At 45.3% G+C, this 19,249-nt stretch overlaps 1 protein-coding gene across 1 annotated transcript; it reads left to right on the forward strand.

Moving 5' to 3' along the window:
* Positions 1-2,117: 2,117 nt before the first annotated feature.
* REXO2 (RNA exonuclease 2) lies at positions 2,118-18,531 on the forward strand. Its single transcript, XM_075604091.1, has 7 exons — positions 2,118-2,323; positions 4,623-4,706; positions 6,572-6,649; positions 10,825-10,936; positions 13,651-13,759; positions 16,495-16,548; positions 17,509-18,531. The coding sequence occupies exons 1-7, from the start codon at positions 2,180-2,182 to the stop codon at positions 17,648-17,650; spliced, it is 723 nt and encodes a 240-aa protein (XP_075460206.1). The 5' UTR covers positions 2,118-2,179; the 3' UTR covers positions 17,651-18,531.
* The last annotated feature ends 718 nt before the right edge of the window (positions 18,532-19,249 follow it).

Consider the following 19,249-nt stretch of genomic DNA (forward strand, 5'->3'; position numbering starts at 1 on the left):
TCCTTTATAAATATCATTATAGGTCCTAACACCTACACGGGTGTTGAGGGATCCATTCTGTGTTGTGCTTTTTCATCTAGTATTTATTTTAATAAGATTATGTAAATAACAATTGTTTTTAATAATGTCACATACATCCAATAGAGGGACTGAATGCCCACAACTGGGTTTTCTTGTCTTGTTAAAGTTTACTATATTTATAAAGGTTTTTTATTTGCTCTTGCTACTTATTTAATCTCACGTGAGACTATTTCTTCTCTGTGGTGGTCCATACGCTTAAACTCTGCGATAGTTGTTCCTGGAAACTTTTTTGTTAATGTTTGCAACGATTGTAACGTTTTAGGACCAGCAATTGTCATTCACTTGAACCTTGACATGCAGCATGAAGCAAAATTATTAAGACTACCTTTAGAATTTGCTGAATCTATACGAGTACAAAAGCAGCAACTGGTCTTTATTTCCTCACAGCAGTATACAGCAACACATCAAAGCATACTCTTCTTAGGGTCCCTGGACTCAACCCCCAGGGCTTGAGGCCCCACAAGTCTATCCCTAACTCCCATATCCACTGGTGGAATATGGGGTAGCTGTTCCCACTCCCCTGGGGAGGGGATCTCTCTCTAAATTTGAATCTGCAGCCCCTTTTGTACCCAGGGGACGGTCTTAGGTCTGAGACCCTGATAGGGCAGCACAGAGGCCTCAGGCCCACCCCCGTCACTCCAGGGAGTTGTTTACTGCAGTTCTTAGTTAAGAACCCCTATAATTATATTGTGAAATTCTGCGGAACCCCAACCCTCTCTAATAGTGTGTCTGAGATCAGATGCCGTGTAAGGAACCCCAACCCTCTCTAATAGCGTGTCTGGGATCAAATGTATTGTAAGGGACCCCAATCCTCTCTAATAGCATCTTGAGATCAGATGCATTGTAAGGAACCCCAACCCTCTCTAATAGTGCGTCTGAAATTAGATGTATTGTCAATTCTTCTATTTTTGGTACAATTTTCACATTTCTTGAAAATTGCAGGGAACCCTATAGGGAGGCGCAGGGAACCCTGGTTGAAAAACACTAGTATGAGGAAAGGGCTGCTGGGTTAAGGTTGTCCAGGAGTCATAAATCACCAATAAAAAAATATACATGTCTTGTCTGGTTTAATTCAAAGGGTCTAATTACAGGTAGTCCTCGCTATCCAACGTCTCACTTTACAACGAATGGCATATCCAACACTTTACAATGCAACTCTAAGGGCTGCTTTTCAACGCCGGAATGCGTTATCCAATCCCCGCCACTGATTAACATGGGACTCGCTTTTACAACGGTTTCCAGAACGGATACCGTTTGATAACCAAGGACTGCCTGTATGGTGTTCTAAGGGAGGAAGGGCGAGAGATTGTGTTGAACCCAAATCGCTTAACCCCTTTGCTACCAAGAAGCAAAGCTGGCAGCACAATGTTTTGCAATGCATTGCTGTTATATTACGAGTCATCTTTGGCATTACATCACTCTACTCTCTCTCCCCCCCTTGAGAAGGGCTCAGCTTAGCATGAAACATTGCTTACCATGCTGCACTTGAAATAAAGCATTGAAGGATAGTGTAAAAAATTCTGTTTTTCATACTATTAATGCAGCGGTGCACAAACTGGGGGCGCAAGACTTTATTGGGGGGTGGGGCACAGCGGTTACAGAGGCCTGCATTTGCACACCCCTGTATTAATGCATGGGCTGCTCCAATACCTAATTATTTATGTTTCATATTGTGTTGGATCACACATTTGGACAAGAATCCTTTTCTGAGATTGTCTCTTTGTCTGCTCCTGTGTGTAGTGTCTCTGTGTTTGCTCCTGTGTGTAGTTTGTCTCTTTGTCTGCTCCTGTGTGTAGTGTCTCTTTGTCTGCTCCTGTGTGCAGTTTGACTCTTTGTCTGCCCCAGTGATGCGGATAGTGGCACTGCACCTCAACCACGTGCTGGCACGGAGGCATACAGGCAATTTCCCTTGTCTTTGAGGAGCGCCCCAGCTTCAGAGTCACGTGGCTTTATAACAGCGCGGAACTAAAACCCGCGTCACTTTGGGCCAATCACAGAAGAGCTTGTGGAAGGTCCCTCCAATCAGAGCCACTTTACCCCCAAACCGAGGCTTGGAACGCGGTAGTGCTGTGCTGCCGGCTGCGTGGTTGCCTGGGAGATGCTGGTTGCCCGCCGGGCTGTGGGAGGCGTTGCTGTGTCGGTGTCGCAGCTCTGGTGTCAGGTCTCCGCGGTGTCCCGGGCCGTGTGCAGCCGGGTCATGGCGGGCAGCATGGGGAAGCGCATGGTGTGGGTGGACCTGGAGGTGAGAGGGCCCGTGTGGAGAGAGAAACCTGAGAGACATCCTTTCCAAGGTTGAAGAGGAGAGAGAGATAGGGGGCCCTTTCCCAAGGGGGAAGAGGGGTGAGCCCATTCCCAAGCGAGGAGGGAGGTGCCCTTTCCCGAGGGGTAAAGAGGGGCGTGCCTTTTCCAGAGGGGGAGAGGGGGTCCCTTTCCCAAGGGGGAAGATATGTTATAAATGCTGGAGAACTAGGTGAAAAGCCCTGCACTATATGGTGCCAGACCTATGAACCGAAATGCTTGTAATTGAATTAACACCAAAAGTATTATAAGTACAACCTTTTAATCAGTGGGACAGCATTACACGTATATATCACATTTGCACAGATTCAAAAGGGCTGGTAGATTTACCCACAGCACTCCAGGGAGGACCATCATTTCTGTGCCACTGGAGGGACTCATGAGACAGGACAAAATCTCCAACACCTCGCCTCTTATCCAACCATAATATTCCTGGTGGTATATAGTTGGAATATGTTTTTAAAGCTGCAATTCAAGCAATATCCTACAGGTGTTTTTTTTTTGTTTGTTTTTTTTTAAATCAGTTCTGTACCTTGAGAAAATACGTGTAGCATTTAAAAAAAAAATATATATATATACATTTTAAAGACATTTTTAATGTATTCAAATGTAACAGGCATTTTTGTTCCTATAGCAACCATTTACAAAGTCACATCCCCTTCTGTAACAGCATTAGGCCGCGCGTATAGTGCCCGCGACGCGTAACGTCACCCATCGCCGTTAGCGAAAGTTGTATTTACGCTTTGCGGCGTGGGCGACCAGGGCATTGATTGATTCAGGGGCTGTCACATGAGGCGACAGCCCCTGAAAAATCAAATATTCCCGGCTTCCAAAAATTGTGTCACCCCGTCGCGCTTACTATAAGCGCACGCAGCGGCAACAATGCATTTGTTTTCGGGTGACTTTGCGTCGCCGGCATTATGAACGCGGTCTCACCTTTTTTTGAGCCCTACCCTCTCTAGCACGGAGCCAATTGAATCTAGTGCCTGGCTGGTCACATGTTCTTCCTCACAGAACTTTGACTGTCAGTGCTGCAGAAGAGGACCTAAGATTAATTTAGTGAACCCAAGTCCAATCTTCAGCAATCGATTACAAGTGTACGGATCGATCGGCAATTTAGCTAATCACTTGTTAGTGTGCCGATTGTATTGATGCACATACAGTATTGAATGAAAAAATTATAATTATTTTTTTTTAAACTGCAGCTTTTATGTGTAGATACAATATTTATAAATATTGTCTTCGTATGGCTCAAGCATAGCACAGTGCATTAAATATGCAAAGAAGTAATTTATAGAGCATTCAGAAATATTGCAATGTTAAATCCTACTTCTGGAGAAGGTAAATGTAAGCTCCTTGGAGAAGACCCAATCTGTAACACCCAGCTCCATGGGACATTGTACACCACACACTTCGTCTTTCAGATAAAGGTAGATTGGAATGTATTGGACCATCTATATAACCTATCTATCTGAATATATATATATATATATATATATATATATATATATATAATTAAAGTTATGGTGGGTACAAAAAGTGACAAAAACCCTCCACAGTAAAGCATATAGCAAATGGAAATATTACTGTATATTCATTTGCATGTTTTAGGTCTGCAACCCTGTCTTTCACCATTATCACACAGCACCATGCATTTGCTTTAAGGGTTGCTCGTGTAATATGAGCTTGAGACAAAAGGTAGCACTGTGTGCTCAGTTGCATGTCATTTCCCAGAATCCCTTGCTGCAGTGGAAGTGCTGGGTGATAATGGTGAAAGACAGGGTTGCAGACCTGTCTAAGACATGCAAATGAATATACTGTAATATTTCCATTTGCTATGTATGTGTATATATATATATATATATATGTGTGTGTGTGTGTGTGTGTGTGTGTGTATGCAGGGCATTTGCTTATGGGTTCCATGTAAATGGATTTCAGACAAAAGGTGACACGTGTACTCATTTGCATGCCATTTCCCAGAATCCCTTGCTGTAGTGGAAGCACTGTATGCTAGGTATTAATGGTTGAAAGGCAGGGGTGCAGACCTGTCTCGGACATGTGAATGTGCTCACTAGTGATAATTGATATAGATATAACTATTTATAGTGGTGATCTGGTGCTGGAAGATGTCATACAGCCCATATACGTGGACGGCATCACCCAGTAAATATGGGTCATTTTTACCCTGCAATCTTTTGTATTCCTTATTACTGGTCGAGCTTTGCCAAATTTCTCTCTTGCAGATGACCGGACTGGACATTGAGAGAGAGCAGATCATTGAGATGGCCTGTCTTATAACGGACTCGGATCTCAACATTATTGCTGAAGTAAGGGTCTGTGGCTTTCCCCCAACACTCTCACAGAAAGCCTTGTAATAAATCAAATGTCATTTTCCACAGCAAACCGCGTGCTTTATGGATTGTTACGATGGTAAAACGCTTACATATGTTAAATTCTGTTAGCCAAATGGGATGAAAGCTCTACAGCAGTCCTCAAGGGCCACCAACAGACCAGGCATTCGTGATATCCCTGCTTCAGCACAGGTGGCTCAATCAGTAGCTCAGTCTAAGACAGCCTCTGATTGAGCCACCTGTGCTGAACTTGGGATATCCTTATAACCTGAGGGCTGGAGCTGCCCACCCCTGCTCTACATTATTATTGATTTTTTTTAGAAGATTTTACATTATTTTTTAGCTGGAGAATCTTCTCCTTATTGTTTTTATAGATTGCATTCTAAAACCTTTCACTGTATTGCTGGCACTTGTGGCAACGAACAGGCACAGGAGGACTTAGCCCAGATGTTAAAGGTGCAATTCCATGTAGCCGCCTACAAAAAGAAAACATTTGTAAAGAATGTAACCATCAAATTGGCTTCTCGAAACCAATCTAACCAATCTTCCATGTTTTCTAACTTAATTACGAGAGGCGGAGTGTTTGTACAAGTATTTCCTTCACCTCAGTCAACCCTCTTATCAAATCACCAATAAAGATACTGGGAGAGGGGACTTTGCAATAAAAAGGCAGCAGCCAACAGAAGTCAAAGCCTGTTCAAATCTCTGCTTGTGTGTTTACAAGCTAACTTTAAATATACTGTATTGGTGTTGGGTTTTGGTAAAAATGCATCAATCATCAATCAGATATGACCCCTCAAAAACATCACTTTGCTCCTCGGAGGGACTGACCCATTAAACATGTCACTGCCATTAGTACACGTTTCCCCTAGGAGGGACTGACCTCTTACATTTGTCGTATGTGTTGAAAGGCAGTGAAGATTCTGATTTAGGATTCTAAGGGGCCTATGCAGAGAGCAGCGCTAGAATAAATTGGAGAGTTTAAGAAAAAGTAGCTTTAATGGAGAGTTTTATTCTCCATATGCAGAAATGGGCAAAATCCGCTATTTTTAGCATTACTGCATGTGGAGAATTGTAAATGAGGAGATGCGCGCAGCTGAAAGGGAGAAAAAAAAAATCGCGCATTTTTTTTTTCCCTATAGCCGGCGAGCTCCTGCTTCTTGCCAACTTTAGTTGGCGGAGAAAATTGAAGAAAATCGCACCAAAAACAGCCGCTAGATGGCGAGCGCGCCTTTCTGAATTTGGATATTTTTCAGACTGGCGAGATGTAGTTTCTCGCCAGCCGCGCGGCGAGATTTTCAAATAGAAAAAAAAATGGCGCTTTTTTCCTACCTCGCCATTTTTAGCTGTTTTTGGCGCGATTTTCGCCGGAAAATGGCGAGATTGTAAATAGCGCTGCTCTCTGCATGAGGCCCTAAATGATTTAATTTTGGGGATAAAACATCTGAGTATCTCATCACCGGATAATGGCTTCTTCCTTACAACTGGTGAGTCATTAAGGCCCCAGCACAATTATTTTAGAGAGAGAACAATAATTACCAGATAACATTTGAATTAAGCAGACCCCTAGAAAATTGAAGCTGTTATTTTTACACAAGTAGCAAATAAGTAATTTTGTTTTAGTATAGGGGGAATTTAATCTTTCCAAGAGAGCCAATTGCATAGATAAGTTGTCAATTCTCCCCCCCCCCCTTCTGTGTGGGACTGCCCTTAAAATATTATATATTTTATAAAAAAAATTACCAATTGCTCATGGAGTCTCAGCTGAATCTGTCAATTGAACTAAAACAACTTTATTTCCATTTCCAAATTTTGCTAACACTTGTTTTTTTTACTGACAGGGCCCGAATTTGATCATTAAACAGCCGGACGAGTTACTGGATAGCATGTCTGATTGGTGCAAAGAGCATCATGGGAAGGTGAGAAGTTTCACCCCTCCCCCTCTGCAGCGTTTTATTTAGCGCAGTAATTCAAGGTCTTCAAATCTACAGATTTTTTTTTTTTTTTTTACATGATTTGGAGGAAAAAAAATAAGGATGTAACTTCATGGCTGACGGGATCTTTCTAAACAAGTCAATTCCACTGATAATGGTTCTTTATCTCGTTCTATTATCTACACCATGACCAGCTCCAGTCTGCCACAACAGCCCAGGTTTTCAGGATATCCCCTACTTCAGCACATACATTACTGAGCCACTTGTGCTGAAGCAGGCGTAATCTTAAAACCTGATCTACAAGTGTAATTCATATAAACAGGTCATAAATCATCAGTTTTATTACAATGCTGTTTTTGAGCCAAATCGCCCATATCCTCCGGTGTGAGCCCTTTGGACTTTGACGTCTCTTTAATTGTGTGATGCTTTGTTGGTTTGTTTTTAACCTCTTTGCTGCCAGAGGGAAGCTTTGTTAATGCTGATTAGGTTTAACAGAATTTAGGGGATTTAGAGCAGGACTGGCCAACCAGTCCCCAAGGACCACCAACAGGTCAGGTTTTCAGGATATCCCTGCTTCAGCACAGGTGGTGTTTTGACTGAGCTACCTGTGCAGATGCAGGGATAACCTGAAGACCTGGACTGGAGTTGGCCACCCCTGAGTTAGAGGGTTGTTGCTCATGATATGTGAGGCCGATGATTATCTGAAACTTCGGGCAAGAAGAGCAAATTAAACAAAACATAATTGTTCTCATTTTCTCTTGTGCGTAACATCTTTCTGAAGGAAATTGGGGTGTATTCCAGCTCTGAAGTGTGTAGGTGAAGTCCCACTCAAGGGAATTAAAGATCATTAAATGCAGGTTACTGACATCTTAATATAACCCCTTTTCAGGTAACTTAACCCTTTGGAAGTGTTGATGATCCTGGCCTATTACTTATTCATTAAGGGCCTCATGCAGAGAGCAGCGCTTATTATAATTGGAGAGGGAAATAAAATTTACCTTTATTGGAGAGTTTTTTTCTCCATATGCAGAAAGGGCATAAAACTGCATTTACAATCCTTTCTGCATATGGAGAGTTTCAACCAGCGCTATGAGCGCTGTTGGAACTAGTGGGGAAAAAAATCGATTTTTTTTTTTTTCCCCTCCACCGCCCGCTGAGCGCCAGCTGCTTGGTGAAGAGGAAAAATGTTGAAAATCGCGCCATTTTTTTGGCTCTCTGCATACGGCAGAAAAAAACACTGGAGAGACATCTCTCCAGCCGCGCGGCGAATTTCAAGAAAAAAAAATGGCGCTTTTTTTTAAAACTTGCCTTTTTCTGCTGCTTTCAGCTCGATTTTCGCCGGAAAATGGCGAGATTGCTATTAGCACTGCTCTCTGCATAGGCCCCTAAGAGAGAGTTTGTGGAAATTACTCATCGTCTTGAAGGTCAGGTTTTCAGGATATGCACAGGTGGCTCAATCAAAGACCGCAGCTCTGAGCCACCTGTGCAGATGCAGGGACTGATTGAGCCACCTGTGCAGGAGCAGTGACTGATTGAGCCGCCTGTGCTGGAGCAGGGACTGATTGAGCCGCCTGTGCAGATGCTGGGACTGATTGAGCCACCTGTGCAGATGCAGGGACTGATTGAGCCACCTGTGCAGATGCAGGGACTGATTGAGCCACCTGTGCAGATGCTGGGACTGATTGAGCCACCTGTGCAGATGCTGGGACTGATTGAGCCACCTGTGCAGATGCTGGGACTGATTGAGCCACCTGTGCAGATGCAGGGACTGATTTAGCCACCTGTGCAGATGCAGGGACTGATTGAGCCACCTGTGCAGATGCTGGGACTGATTGAGCCACCTGTGCAGATGCTGGGACTGATTGAGCCACCTGTGCAGATGCAGGGACTGATTGAGCCACCTGTGCAGATGCTGGGACTGATTGAGCCACCTGTGCAGATGCTGGGACTGATTGAGCCACCTGTGCAGATGCAGGGACTGATTGAGCCACCTGTGCAGATGCTGGGACTGATTGAGCCACCTGTGCAGATGCTGGGACTGATTGAGCCACCTGTGCAGATGCTGGGACTGATTGAGCCACCTGTGCAGATGCAGGGACTGATTGAGCCACCTGTGCAGATGCAGGGACTGATTGAGCCACCTGTGCAGATGCTGGGACTGATTGAGCCACCTGTGCAGATGCAGGGACTGATTGAGCCACCTGTGCAGATGCAGGGACTGATTGAGCCACCTGTGCAGATGCTGGGACTGATTGAGCCACCTGTGCAGATGCAGGGACTGATTGAGCCACCTGTGCTGGAGCAGGGACTGATTGAGCCACCTGTGCAGATGCTGGGACTGATTGAGCCACCTGTGCAGATGCAGGGACTGATTGAGCCACCTGTGCAGATGCTGGGACTGATTGAGCCACCTGTGCAGATGCTGGGACTGATTGAGCCACCTGTGCAGATGCTGGGACTGATTGAGCCACCTGTGCAGATGCTGGGACTGATTGAGCCACCTGTGCAGATGCTGGGACTGATTGAGCCACCTGTGCAGATGCTGGGACTGATTGAGCCACCTGTGCAGATGCTGGGACTGATTGAGCCACCTGTGCAGATGCTGGGACTGATTGAGCCACCTGTGCAGATGCTGGGACTGATTGAGCCACCTGTGCAGATGCAGGGACTGATTGAGCCACCTGTGTAGATGCAGGGACTGATTGAGCCACCTGTGCAGATGCAGGGACTGATTGAGCCACCTGTGCTGGAGCAGGGACTGATTGAGCCACCTGTGCAGATGCTGGGACTGATTGAGCCACCTGTGCAGATGCTGGGACTGATTGAGCCACCTGTGCAGATGCTGGGACTGATTGAGCCACCTGTGCAGATGCTGGGACTGATTGAGCCACCTGTGCAGATGCTGGGACTGATTGAGCCACCTGTGCAGATGCTGGGACTGATTGAGCCACCTGTGCAGATGCTGGGACTGATTGAGCCACCTGTGCAGATGCTGGGACTGATTGAGCCACCTGTGCAGATGCTGGGACTGATTGAGCCACCTGTGCAGATGCTGGGACTGATTGAGCCACCTGTGCAGATGCAGGGACTGATTGAGCCACCTGTGCAGATGCAGGGACTGATTGAGCCACCTGTGCAGATGCAGGGACTGATTGAGCCACCTGTGCTGGAGCAGGGACTGATTGAGCCACCTGTGCAGATGCTGGGACTGATTGAGCCACCTGTGCAGATGCCGGGACTGATTGAGCCACCTGTGCAGATGCAGGGACTGATTGAGCCACCTGTGCAGATGCAGGGACTGATTGAGCCACCTGTGCTGGAGCAGGGACTGATTGAGCCACCTGTGCTGGAGCAGGGACTGATTGAGCCGCCTGTGCAGATGCAGGGACTGATTGAGCCACCTGTGCAGATGCAGGGACTGATTGAGCCACCTGTGCAGATGCTGGGACTGATTGAGCCGTCTGTGCAGATGCTGGGACTGATTGAGCCACCTGTGCAGATGCAGGGACTGATTGAGCCGTCTGTGCAGATGCTGGGACTGATTGAGCCGTCTGTGCAGATGCAGGGACTGATTGAGCCACCTGTGCAGATGCTGGGACTGATTGAGCCGTCTGTGCAGATGCAGGGACTGATTGAGCCACCTGTGCAGATGCTGGGACTGATTGAGCCGTCTGTGCAGATGCTGGGACTGATTGAGCCGTCTGTGCAGATGCAGGGACTGATTGAGCCACCTGTGCAGATGCAGGGACTGATTGAGCCACCTGTGCAGATGCAGGGACTGATTGAGCCACCTGTGCAGATGCAGGGACTGATTGAGCCACCTGTGCAGATGCAGGGACTGATTGAGCCACCTGTGCAGATGCAGGGACTGATTGAGCCGCCTGTGCAGATGCTGGGACTGATTGAGCCGCCTGTGCAGAAGGAGGCTCTTGAGGACTGGAGTTGAGAACCCTGCAGTAAGACCTCCTCTAACATTAGAAGACATCGTTAGTCCCATTTCTTTTCATGGCTTTAAGCGGTGTTTCAGCACTGGAAGGTGGTATAAATTTGCATTGATTAGTAAATATGGGCGAATAGGTAAAACAAGAATACTTTATACATGAATAAAATGAGAATTACACAATTAATGAAAAATACATTATTTTTTTTATTTCCCGTAGTCTGGCCTTACCCAAGCGGTGCGTGACAGTAAAATTACATTGCAACAAGCAGAGTATGAGTTTCTTTCTTTTATCAGGCAGCACACCCCACCTAGTCTCTGCCCTATAGCAGGTAAGTGTCTGTTCGATGCACAGGCTGCCTTGTACAAGTAACATTGTGTATCATACAGTACATTCCTGTCTTGTCTATTATATCTTGTATACTCTTTCTGTAAATGATGGTCCCAGGAAGGGTTGGGCGGTAAAGCTTTAAATCGATATGTCGCGATAACAGAATCTCCTGGAGCACCGATATGGTAGATTAGCTGCTGTTGCGATATTTCAGGGATGCCGGCTTCTTTGTGCAGCGGTTGTGCCGTCTCTGCCTCTGTCTTCCCCCCAGGGGCATAGCTATAGCCCGGGCAAAGCCTGTGGGCCCGTGCTCTTGGGGGGCCCGCTCTCCCCCCCCTGTCGGCGGCCCATCTGTCTCTCTTCAGATAGACAGGCTGGGGCGGGTTGGAGGAGAGCGGAGGATGCCACTGGGGAGCTGATCACAGAACAGCTGGAGGGAGGAGGCGAGTAGCACTTCCGGGCAGCAGGTGGCGCTGCAGAGCACTCCATAGCTGTGTGTATTATGTTCGTATTATGTGCATGTATATTTAGTGTTTTTTTTATATGTTGAATTTAAATGTGTATTTGTATATGGTATGTGTGTATATGGGAGGAGAGATAGGATGGGGGGAGGAGGGACAGATGATGATAGAGCAGGGGAGAGCAATATTCTTCTCCTGCGCCACCCTGCTGGCTGTCCCCCTCTCCATGCACGCCACCCTTACTTTGGTCCTGGGCAACGTGACGTCACAGTGCCATGACGATGCGTCTCCAGAAGCCGTCTGAACCAAGGTAAGTGAAGTTTACAGAAGCCTTCGCTTCCCTGGCATTTAGTTTATGTGCCTTCGGGAAGCGTGCAGGACCTCTGTAAACCCTGCGTCCCCCGCAGATAATCTTGTGCACCCCTGAGATAGGGGATCAGGGAGAGGATGGTAAGTAGGGAGAAAACATTCTAGTCAGTATTAATATGGGGCCCTGAATTTTTTTTTTTTTTTTTGCCCGGGGGCCCATGAATGTCTAGCTGCGCCACTGCCTCCCCCTCCCCTCCCCCCTGCTTCTGAGCGCTGACTCAGGAGGGCAAAAACATTACTGACCGCTCAGTAACATCTCATTCCGCGCATGACCCTTCATGCTGTGCCAAATTCATTAGCACAGATAATGTTTGGTGACATACGCTGTTTTATTTGGGAATCGGGAAACCACACCAAGATACACCCCCTTAAAAGCAGCTCTTGGCCTGTGTCTCTTCTTTGTCTTGTGAGCTTAATGTATCTGCTCCCGCCTCATTCTCTGGATTGTTAATCAGTCTTTAACAGCTGCAGATTTCTGCGAGGAAAAATAATCCTATTGAGAACCATTTTTTCCACATTTCCATGGCAGCCATAAGTAATTGGAAATGGAGATCTCTTTTTAGGTCAGATGTAGTCCAGTGCCCTTCTGTAAGTAGCCCTTTCTTGCTCAAGGCATCAGTACTTTTTGCTCTACTGCTGTCGGAGGAGGGAATGTTTGGTTTTGTGGACTGAATCTTTAGATTGTAGGTACGAGCCGGATCGGCGTTAGTACAGCGCTTTCTGGGAGGGGTAATAGGCTATGGGCGATGCCACTCTGGGCTGATCTGAGAATCCAGCACGACCACTTTAACTTTAAAGAGACTACCTACTGCCGGGGCGCCATGGTTTCTGTCCATTTCTAGCCTAGAGCGTGCTCCCACGGTCCGGAAGTTTGGGAATGTAAATATGGGCATGAATGGGGGTGTTGGTGGAGCTGTCATCCAATATGAATGTTAATTTGGGTCCTGCCCTCGGGTGGCAGTTGCCTCTGATCTAAAGGCGATTGTTTAGTCTCTCCCAATCCTACTGCTTTGGTATAAATGTAGCAAGACTTGGGGTTTTCGGAACCGGGGCGAGCTGCGAGACCGCGACTATCCCGAGTGACAGGGGTGTGGTTTTTATACAAACTTGACTATTTCCTGAGGAATAAAGAATAAGGGCCTCATGCAGAGAGCAGCGCTATGCAGAATTGGAGAGGGGGAAAAATTTTACCTTTTTTGGAGAGTTTTTATGTCCATATGCAGAAAGGGCAGAAAACTGCCTTTCTGCATATGGAGAGTTTCAACAGCGCTATGAGCGCTGTTGAAACTAGTGGGGAAAAAAATCGCTTTTTTTTTTTTCCCTCTCCACCGGCCGCGGAGTGCCAGCTGCTTGGTGGAGAGGGAAAATGTTGAAAATCGCGCCATTTTTTTGCCGCGAACAGCCACTAGATGGCGATCGCGGCTCTCTGCATATGGCAGAGAAAAAAACTGGAGAGAATATAAACTCTCCAGGCGCGCGGCGAATTTGAAGGGGAAAAAAAAAAAATGGCGCTTTTTTTTTAAACTTGCCGGTTTCTGCCTTTCTGAAGGCAGAATCCGCCAATTAATGCCGCTTTCACTTTTTGCGCTGCTCTCTGCATGAGGCCCTAAGTGTAGAATGGAACTGGAAATTTTCATTAAACATGTCACTGGGAAGGAGAACTTAATTTCCCCTTCAGTTACGTTGCACCTTTTGGTTGCAAATTACAAAGTGCATTAAATCTTCTCCATCATAAATGACCTGTTTTTATGCATGTTAGAGGTTACATTGCCATGGCAGAGCTTTGCTTGCGTTAGTAAACAGACAAACCAATCTGATCTGAAGAGAAGTACAATGGGGGTGATTGTGGGACTGTTGGTAAAACAATCTCTCTCTCTTTGTACAGGGAATTCTGTGCACGCGGATAAGAAGTTCCTGGACAAGCACATGCCCCAGTTTATGAGACACCTACATTATAGAATCGTAGACGTGAGCACGGTGAAAGAGCTGTGCAGGTAACGTGCGCTCACCGCCCTGCCTTCCCCTGGTTAGAGGCTTCTCCGAGGCAGGGAAATGACCCGTCTTTTCCCTGCTGCTGAGATGGATAACTCTTAATAACATGCAACCTCCTGTAGTGCAGCAGTGTGACTTAAAGGTGCAGTGCCACGTAGCCGGCCAAAATGAACCTTTTGTAACAATCGAGGCTGCTTCCTTAAACTAATATAGCCACGCTAAAAGCAAGTATTTGTCTCTTGTTTATCTGGGGATTATTTCTAAATTTCCTTTAAAAATGTTTTTCTTTTCATTGATTAGTTTTTATGGGGTTTTTATTTTGGGGGGGGGGGTTACCTGTTATGTAGGACTGCCCTATTAATGAAGTTTATTAGAGAAGTCCGTTCAGGGGTGGCCAACTCCAGTTCTTTAGGGCTACCAATAGGTCAGGTTTGTAGGATATTCCTGCTTCAGCACGACAGAGCCACTGATTAAGACACGTGTGCTCAAGCAGGGATATCCTGCAGAGGAGTATTCTGTTTCAGAAAAGGAAGGCGATGTGACTTTGTAAATGGTTGCTATAGAAACAAAAAATGCTTGTTACATTATAATACATTACAATGTTTGGGGAAAGGGAAGGGGATGAGGGACCCTCGCATCAGCCTATCATAAAACGAAATAAACAACGGTGCAATAAGGGGAGAGAACAGGATAATTGTGAGGAAACAAAGACACCCTCAGGTCAGCACTCGTTGTGGGTGATAGTGAAATGGTGATAGATTTAAAATTAAAATACTTTAATTCTATTGGTTAAAATAAATGTCAAAATCGTTGAAATCAATAAACAACTGACAGTGGTAAAACAACACACATAACAGACAAAATTACAAAATACTATAACTGAAATCAGGGGGAAGGAAAGGTAGTGATCCTACCTGTCTGCTGATTAGCAGTAATGAACAGTCAACGACTGAATAGTCAGACCCCTGGTTCAGCAATAACAAGGTTTAAAAAGCCTGTAACATAAATACAGGTAACGGTGGACTGGTCATGCACAAATATATGCCAAAGAGGTTATACAGGTTATATATATTTGTCTGTTATGTGTGTTGTTTTACCACTGTCAGTTGTTTATTGATTTCAACGATTTTGACATTTATTTTAACCAATAGAATTAAAGTATTTTAATTTTAAATCTATCACCATTTCACTATCACCCACAACGAGTACATTATAATACATTAAAAATGTAATTCAGAATTGTTTATAAAAAAATGCTGCTAGTATTTTCTCATAGTACAGAACTAATTTATTAAAAAAACACACGTAGGCTATTGCTTGGTCTGTAGCTTTATAACTCAAAAAATGGCATCGAGTTGAATAAAGAAACACTAATATTATCTAATACTACAGAACTCATTTATTTAAACACGTGTGTGGGATATTATGTGAATTGCTCCTTTATGGGAACAAACACCTTATTTCTGGCAGCTTAGTTGGGTTTCCCTCTTGTAAGTGTGAGCTTTTATATTTCCCATTTACCACACGGAACAAGCAGTAAAGTTATAAAAAGTCTTAAAGAGCCGTGGAAATGTGGTCAAGAACATGTTTTTTTTTTTTTTACAACCACTTGTGGTTGTAAATCCGAACTTGCGGTATTTATAATGATGCAAGAGCAATAAAATGTGACCTTTTCACACCCTGTGTAGTACACAAGATTAATTTATCTTATCTTAATATGTACATGTTCAGTGGTCGACAAATCACCAAAAAATCTACTCGCCGAACAAAAAAATCTACTCGCCACCTAGTACCACACGTGTGCTGCTTGGGCCAATAGGAGCTCGCCACGATGTTAAATCCACTCGCCCGGGGCGTGCAAATGTATAGGTTTGTCGAACACTGTACATGTTTATATAGTGTCCAATGTACTGTATGCTTTATTACTTGAATATAAACTTCTGCATTTTTTCAGATCTCTCTTGGTATTCGCTGTCCTTGATACCGTTTGAGTGCGCGGCCGCACTATTGTTGAATGGTTAATGTGTTTGGTTCTCTGACATTTTACTTTAATTTGCACAGAGCCGTTACTGGACCGACGAGTCGCTGCACCTTAAATATCAACACAGGGGTGTCTGCTAGAACAGGGGGGCTCAACTCCAGTCCTTAAGACCCCTCCCCCCAACAGCTCAGGTTTTAACGATATCCCAGCTTTAGCACAGGTGGCTCAATCAGTGGCTCAGTCAAAGACTGTGTTGAAGCTGGGACTAATTGAGCCACCTGTACTGAAGCTGGAATGTCCTTTAACCCTAACCTGTCGGGAGAGGGGGTCTTGAGGTCTTGGCATTGAGCACCACAACCCTAGAATCTGTTTACAGCGGGGGGGTGCAACTCCAGTCCTCAAGGGCCACCAACCGGCCAGGTTATAACCCGGCTTCAGCACAGGTGTCTCTGATTGAGCCACCTGTGCTGAAGTTGGGTTATCCCTAAAACCTGATCTGTTGGTGGCCCCTGAGGACTGGAGTTGCACACCCCTTGTTTACAATGTCTGCATTGCGATCTATGGCAACTTTCTATGTTCACTTAAAGGTGGTTGCGATATGTTTCTTATAAAAGCACCATCACCAAGATTCAGCCCTATAATCATATCCTCACCATTGTGTACTGGTCTTATATGGAGCTGCATCTTTACTCAGGGCCTAGGGATGTGACGTGTGTGCATGCGTTTTAACCTAATGAAATCACCCTCTTGAATCAGGCGCTGGCATCCTGAGGAATATAAGCTCGCCCCAAAGAAAGAGGCTTCTCACAGGTAAGGAAGCGCTTTCTCTGTTCCCCCTGCGGCGTGCCCCACGGCACCCCCTCTCTGCCCTGTGGCGCCCCCCTCTGGGTGTTTTGACTTTTATTTTGTAGTGTTGAAGCATTGTCACAGTTTTGCTGCATGGGAAGTAAGGGTTTTTTTCTGTATATTGCTCACATATAATTACATTGTTTCCATGCCGACGTGACACTCGGGCGCATTCACGCATCTCGCACGCTTTCCAACTTTATTTACATTAAGGTTTCTTTCTCCATTATGTGCGTTGTCTGCCTGTGTCAGATCTCGTTCTTTACCACACACACATTGGTTTCTAAGCCCCAAACCTGAATTAACAAGTATCCTGAGTATCACCCTTCCACCGTGTGATTATTACTGGATTTCTAAGAGCTCAGGATAAGACGGTTTCTCCGACAAGTCTCTTTGTAATCTACATGGAAACCTGCTCTGTGCTGTCTGCCTGGAGAGAAGCAAGCGAGATTTTAACAGCAGGAGTTGCATGTGGACAACTGGTGTTTTTCAAAGAAAGTCGGCTACAAATACAGAAATAAAAATAAGACTGGTCATTATTTCCTTGCCAGACCCCATGATATAGTGCAGGGGGGTTACACTCAGTTTGAAGACACCCCCCCCCCTCCACACAGGTTTGTTTTTCATGATATCCCTGCTTCGGCATAGGTGGTTCAATCAGAGGCGCAATTGAAGCCAGACTCTAATTGAGTCACCTGTGCTGAAGCAGTGCTATCCTGAAACCTTGACCTGTTGGCCCTTGAGGACCTAAGTTGGCACCCCGAGGTGTAAATCATTTGCATTTAACCTATTTAAGTTGGTTCATTTTGGTCTGAGAAGGAAATCCCCCTTTAACTCTACTCTCTCCCTCCATTATCTCCCTCCATTAAATTCTTCCTGTGTCTTTTGTGCCATTACCTGAATTCCCCCGGTCCTGTCTTGCAGAGCTCTGGACGATATCCAAGAGAGCATTAAGGAACTGCGATTTTACCGGGAGAACATCTTCAAGAACAATTCGGATGGGACGCAAAGAAAGCTGCTAGAAAACGGGGAAGGCTGCGCGGCCGCCCCTGTGACCAGCGCTTAGCGTTCTGTCGTACTAATACTTGTAGGTGTATTCCCACTTAGGGCTTGATGTGCTTCAGCCAGGGGTGGCCAACTCCAGTCCTCAAGGGCCACCAACAGGTCAGGTTTTCAGGATATCTCTGCTTCTGCACAGGTGGCTCAATCAGTGCTAGCTTCAACACAGGTGGCTCAATCAGTGGCTCAGTTTTCGACTGGGCAACTGATTGAGCCACCTGTGCTGAAGCAGGGATACCCTGCAAACCTGACCTGTTGGTGGCCCTTGATGACTGGAGTTGACCACTCCTGGTGTATGCCTTCTAAGGCCAGGATGTCCATGGTTTACCAAGTGCTAAAAGGTCATGTAATTCCTAGTGTAACCCCTCACTCCCACTTAGGGTGCTGAGAAAATGAATGGCATACATTTTGGGGATAGACAATTATGGGGAACCTTTTACCAAGATCAGTTGTAAACAAGGATTTAATGGTATATTGAACCTTCGGGATTGTTTTGTTCCCTTAAGCTTCACATTGTTGTTGTTTTGTTCTTGCTGCATGTAAGTGCCTCTCCCCCCTGATATAATATGGAGGGGGTCTGATTAAATCCAACAACATAATAATTTCAGGTGGGGGAGAAGATACGATGAAAAACTCTCCTTCAGTCATTCGCTTGAATGGGGCATAAAGAACCATATTTACAAAGCCGTGCTGGAAGGTGTCTTACAGAGTAGCACTGCTTGGTAAACATGGGCCTAGATCTAAACAGGATTTAAAATACTAGTTGATTTGATGCCTTATAAACCAACATGTAACCTACTCAGCCCATCGTGCCACCCGTTACTTTAGTCCTAAGTGGGGCTGCACCAGGGGTTCTAAACTCCAGAACCCTCCTTTCTCTCCCCCCCCCCCCCAAAAAAAAACAGGTCTGGTTTTCAGGATCTCTGCTTTAGCACAGGTGGCTCAATCAGATGCTCTGTCTTCGACACAGACTCTGATTGAGCCACCTATGCTGAAGCTGGGATATTGTGAGAACCTGACCTGTTGTTGGGCTTGAGGACTGGAGTTGAACTCCTCTGGCTTAGATAACCAACTCTTAAAGTGATCATCCCATTTAAAGCAATACAGAGCACGGTAATGCATTCCGGCCTCTCCGAAGCTGCGTCCAATTGCAGAATAGGGGGCTCTCGCCACTCGGGGTCCGTTCCTCATTTAATTCACTCCATACCAGGGATTCTCCACTGATTGTGATAATTAAAGCAGCAATACCATACCAGTGTACCATATTGTGTGTTTTTTAAATATGTTCTGTTGTATTGGATAATAATTTTTGCATTTTTTTCTACTAATGCCATTTTTAATTGCTAAAAAAAAATAATATATGTATTAATCATCCTTTGGCTGCTACAGCAACCATTTACAAAATCATATCCACTTCCTCTTCTGAAACCAGGCCCTGACAAGCACCCTTTTTGAGCTCAGCACTTTGGAACACAGCAATAGATCTGTTAGTGATACTTTGTTGCCAAACAGCAGACTGTCTATTACTCTGAAAGCTGTAACAATAATTACACTTAGTGATATGTTACATTATATCAGGTGCAGCATTTCACAGACTGCAGCACAA

The sequence above is a fragment of the Ascaphus truei genome, chromosome 6 (genome assembly GCF_040206685.1).
Source record: "Ascaphus truei isolate aAscTru1 chromosome 6, aAscTru1.hap1, whole genome shotgun sequence".
Taxonomy (NCBI): domain Eukaryota; kingdom Metazoa; phylum Chordata; class Amphibia; order Anura; family Ascaphidae; genus Ascaphus; species Ascaphus truei.

Excerpts from the sequence above, each read along its gene's own strand:
- REXO2 (XM_075604091.1), top strand. The coding sequence starts at position 2,180 with ATGCTGGTTGCCCGCCGGGCTGTGGGAGGCGTTGCTGTGTCGGTGTCG. Across the intron at positions 10,937-13,650 it reads TAGTCTCTGCCCTATAGCAG|GGAATTCTGTGCACGCGGAT; the intron begins GTAAGTGTCTGT and ends CTCTTTGTACAG. Across the intron at positions 16,549-17,508 it reads AAGAAAGAGGCTTCTCACAG|AGCTCTGGACGATATCCAAG; the intron begins GTAAGGAAGCGC and ends CCTGTCTTGCAG.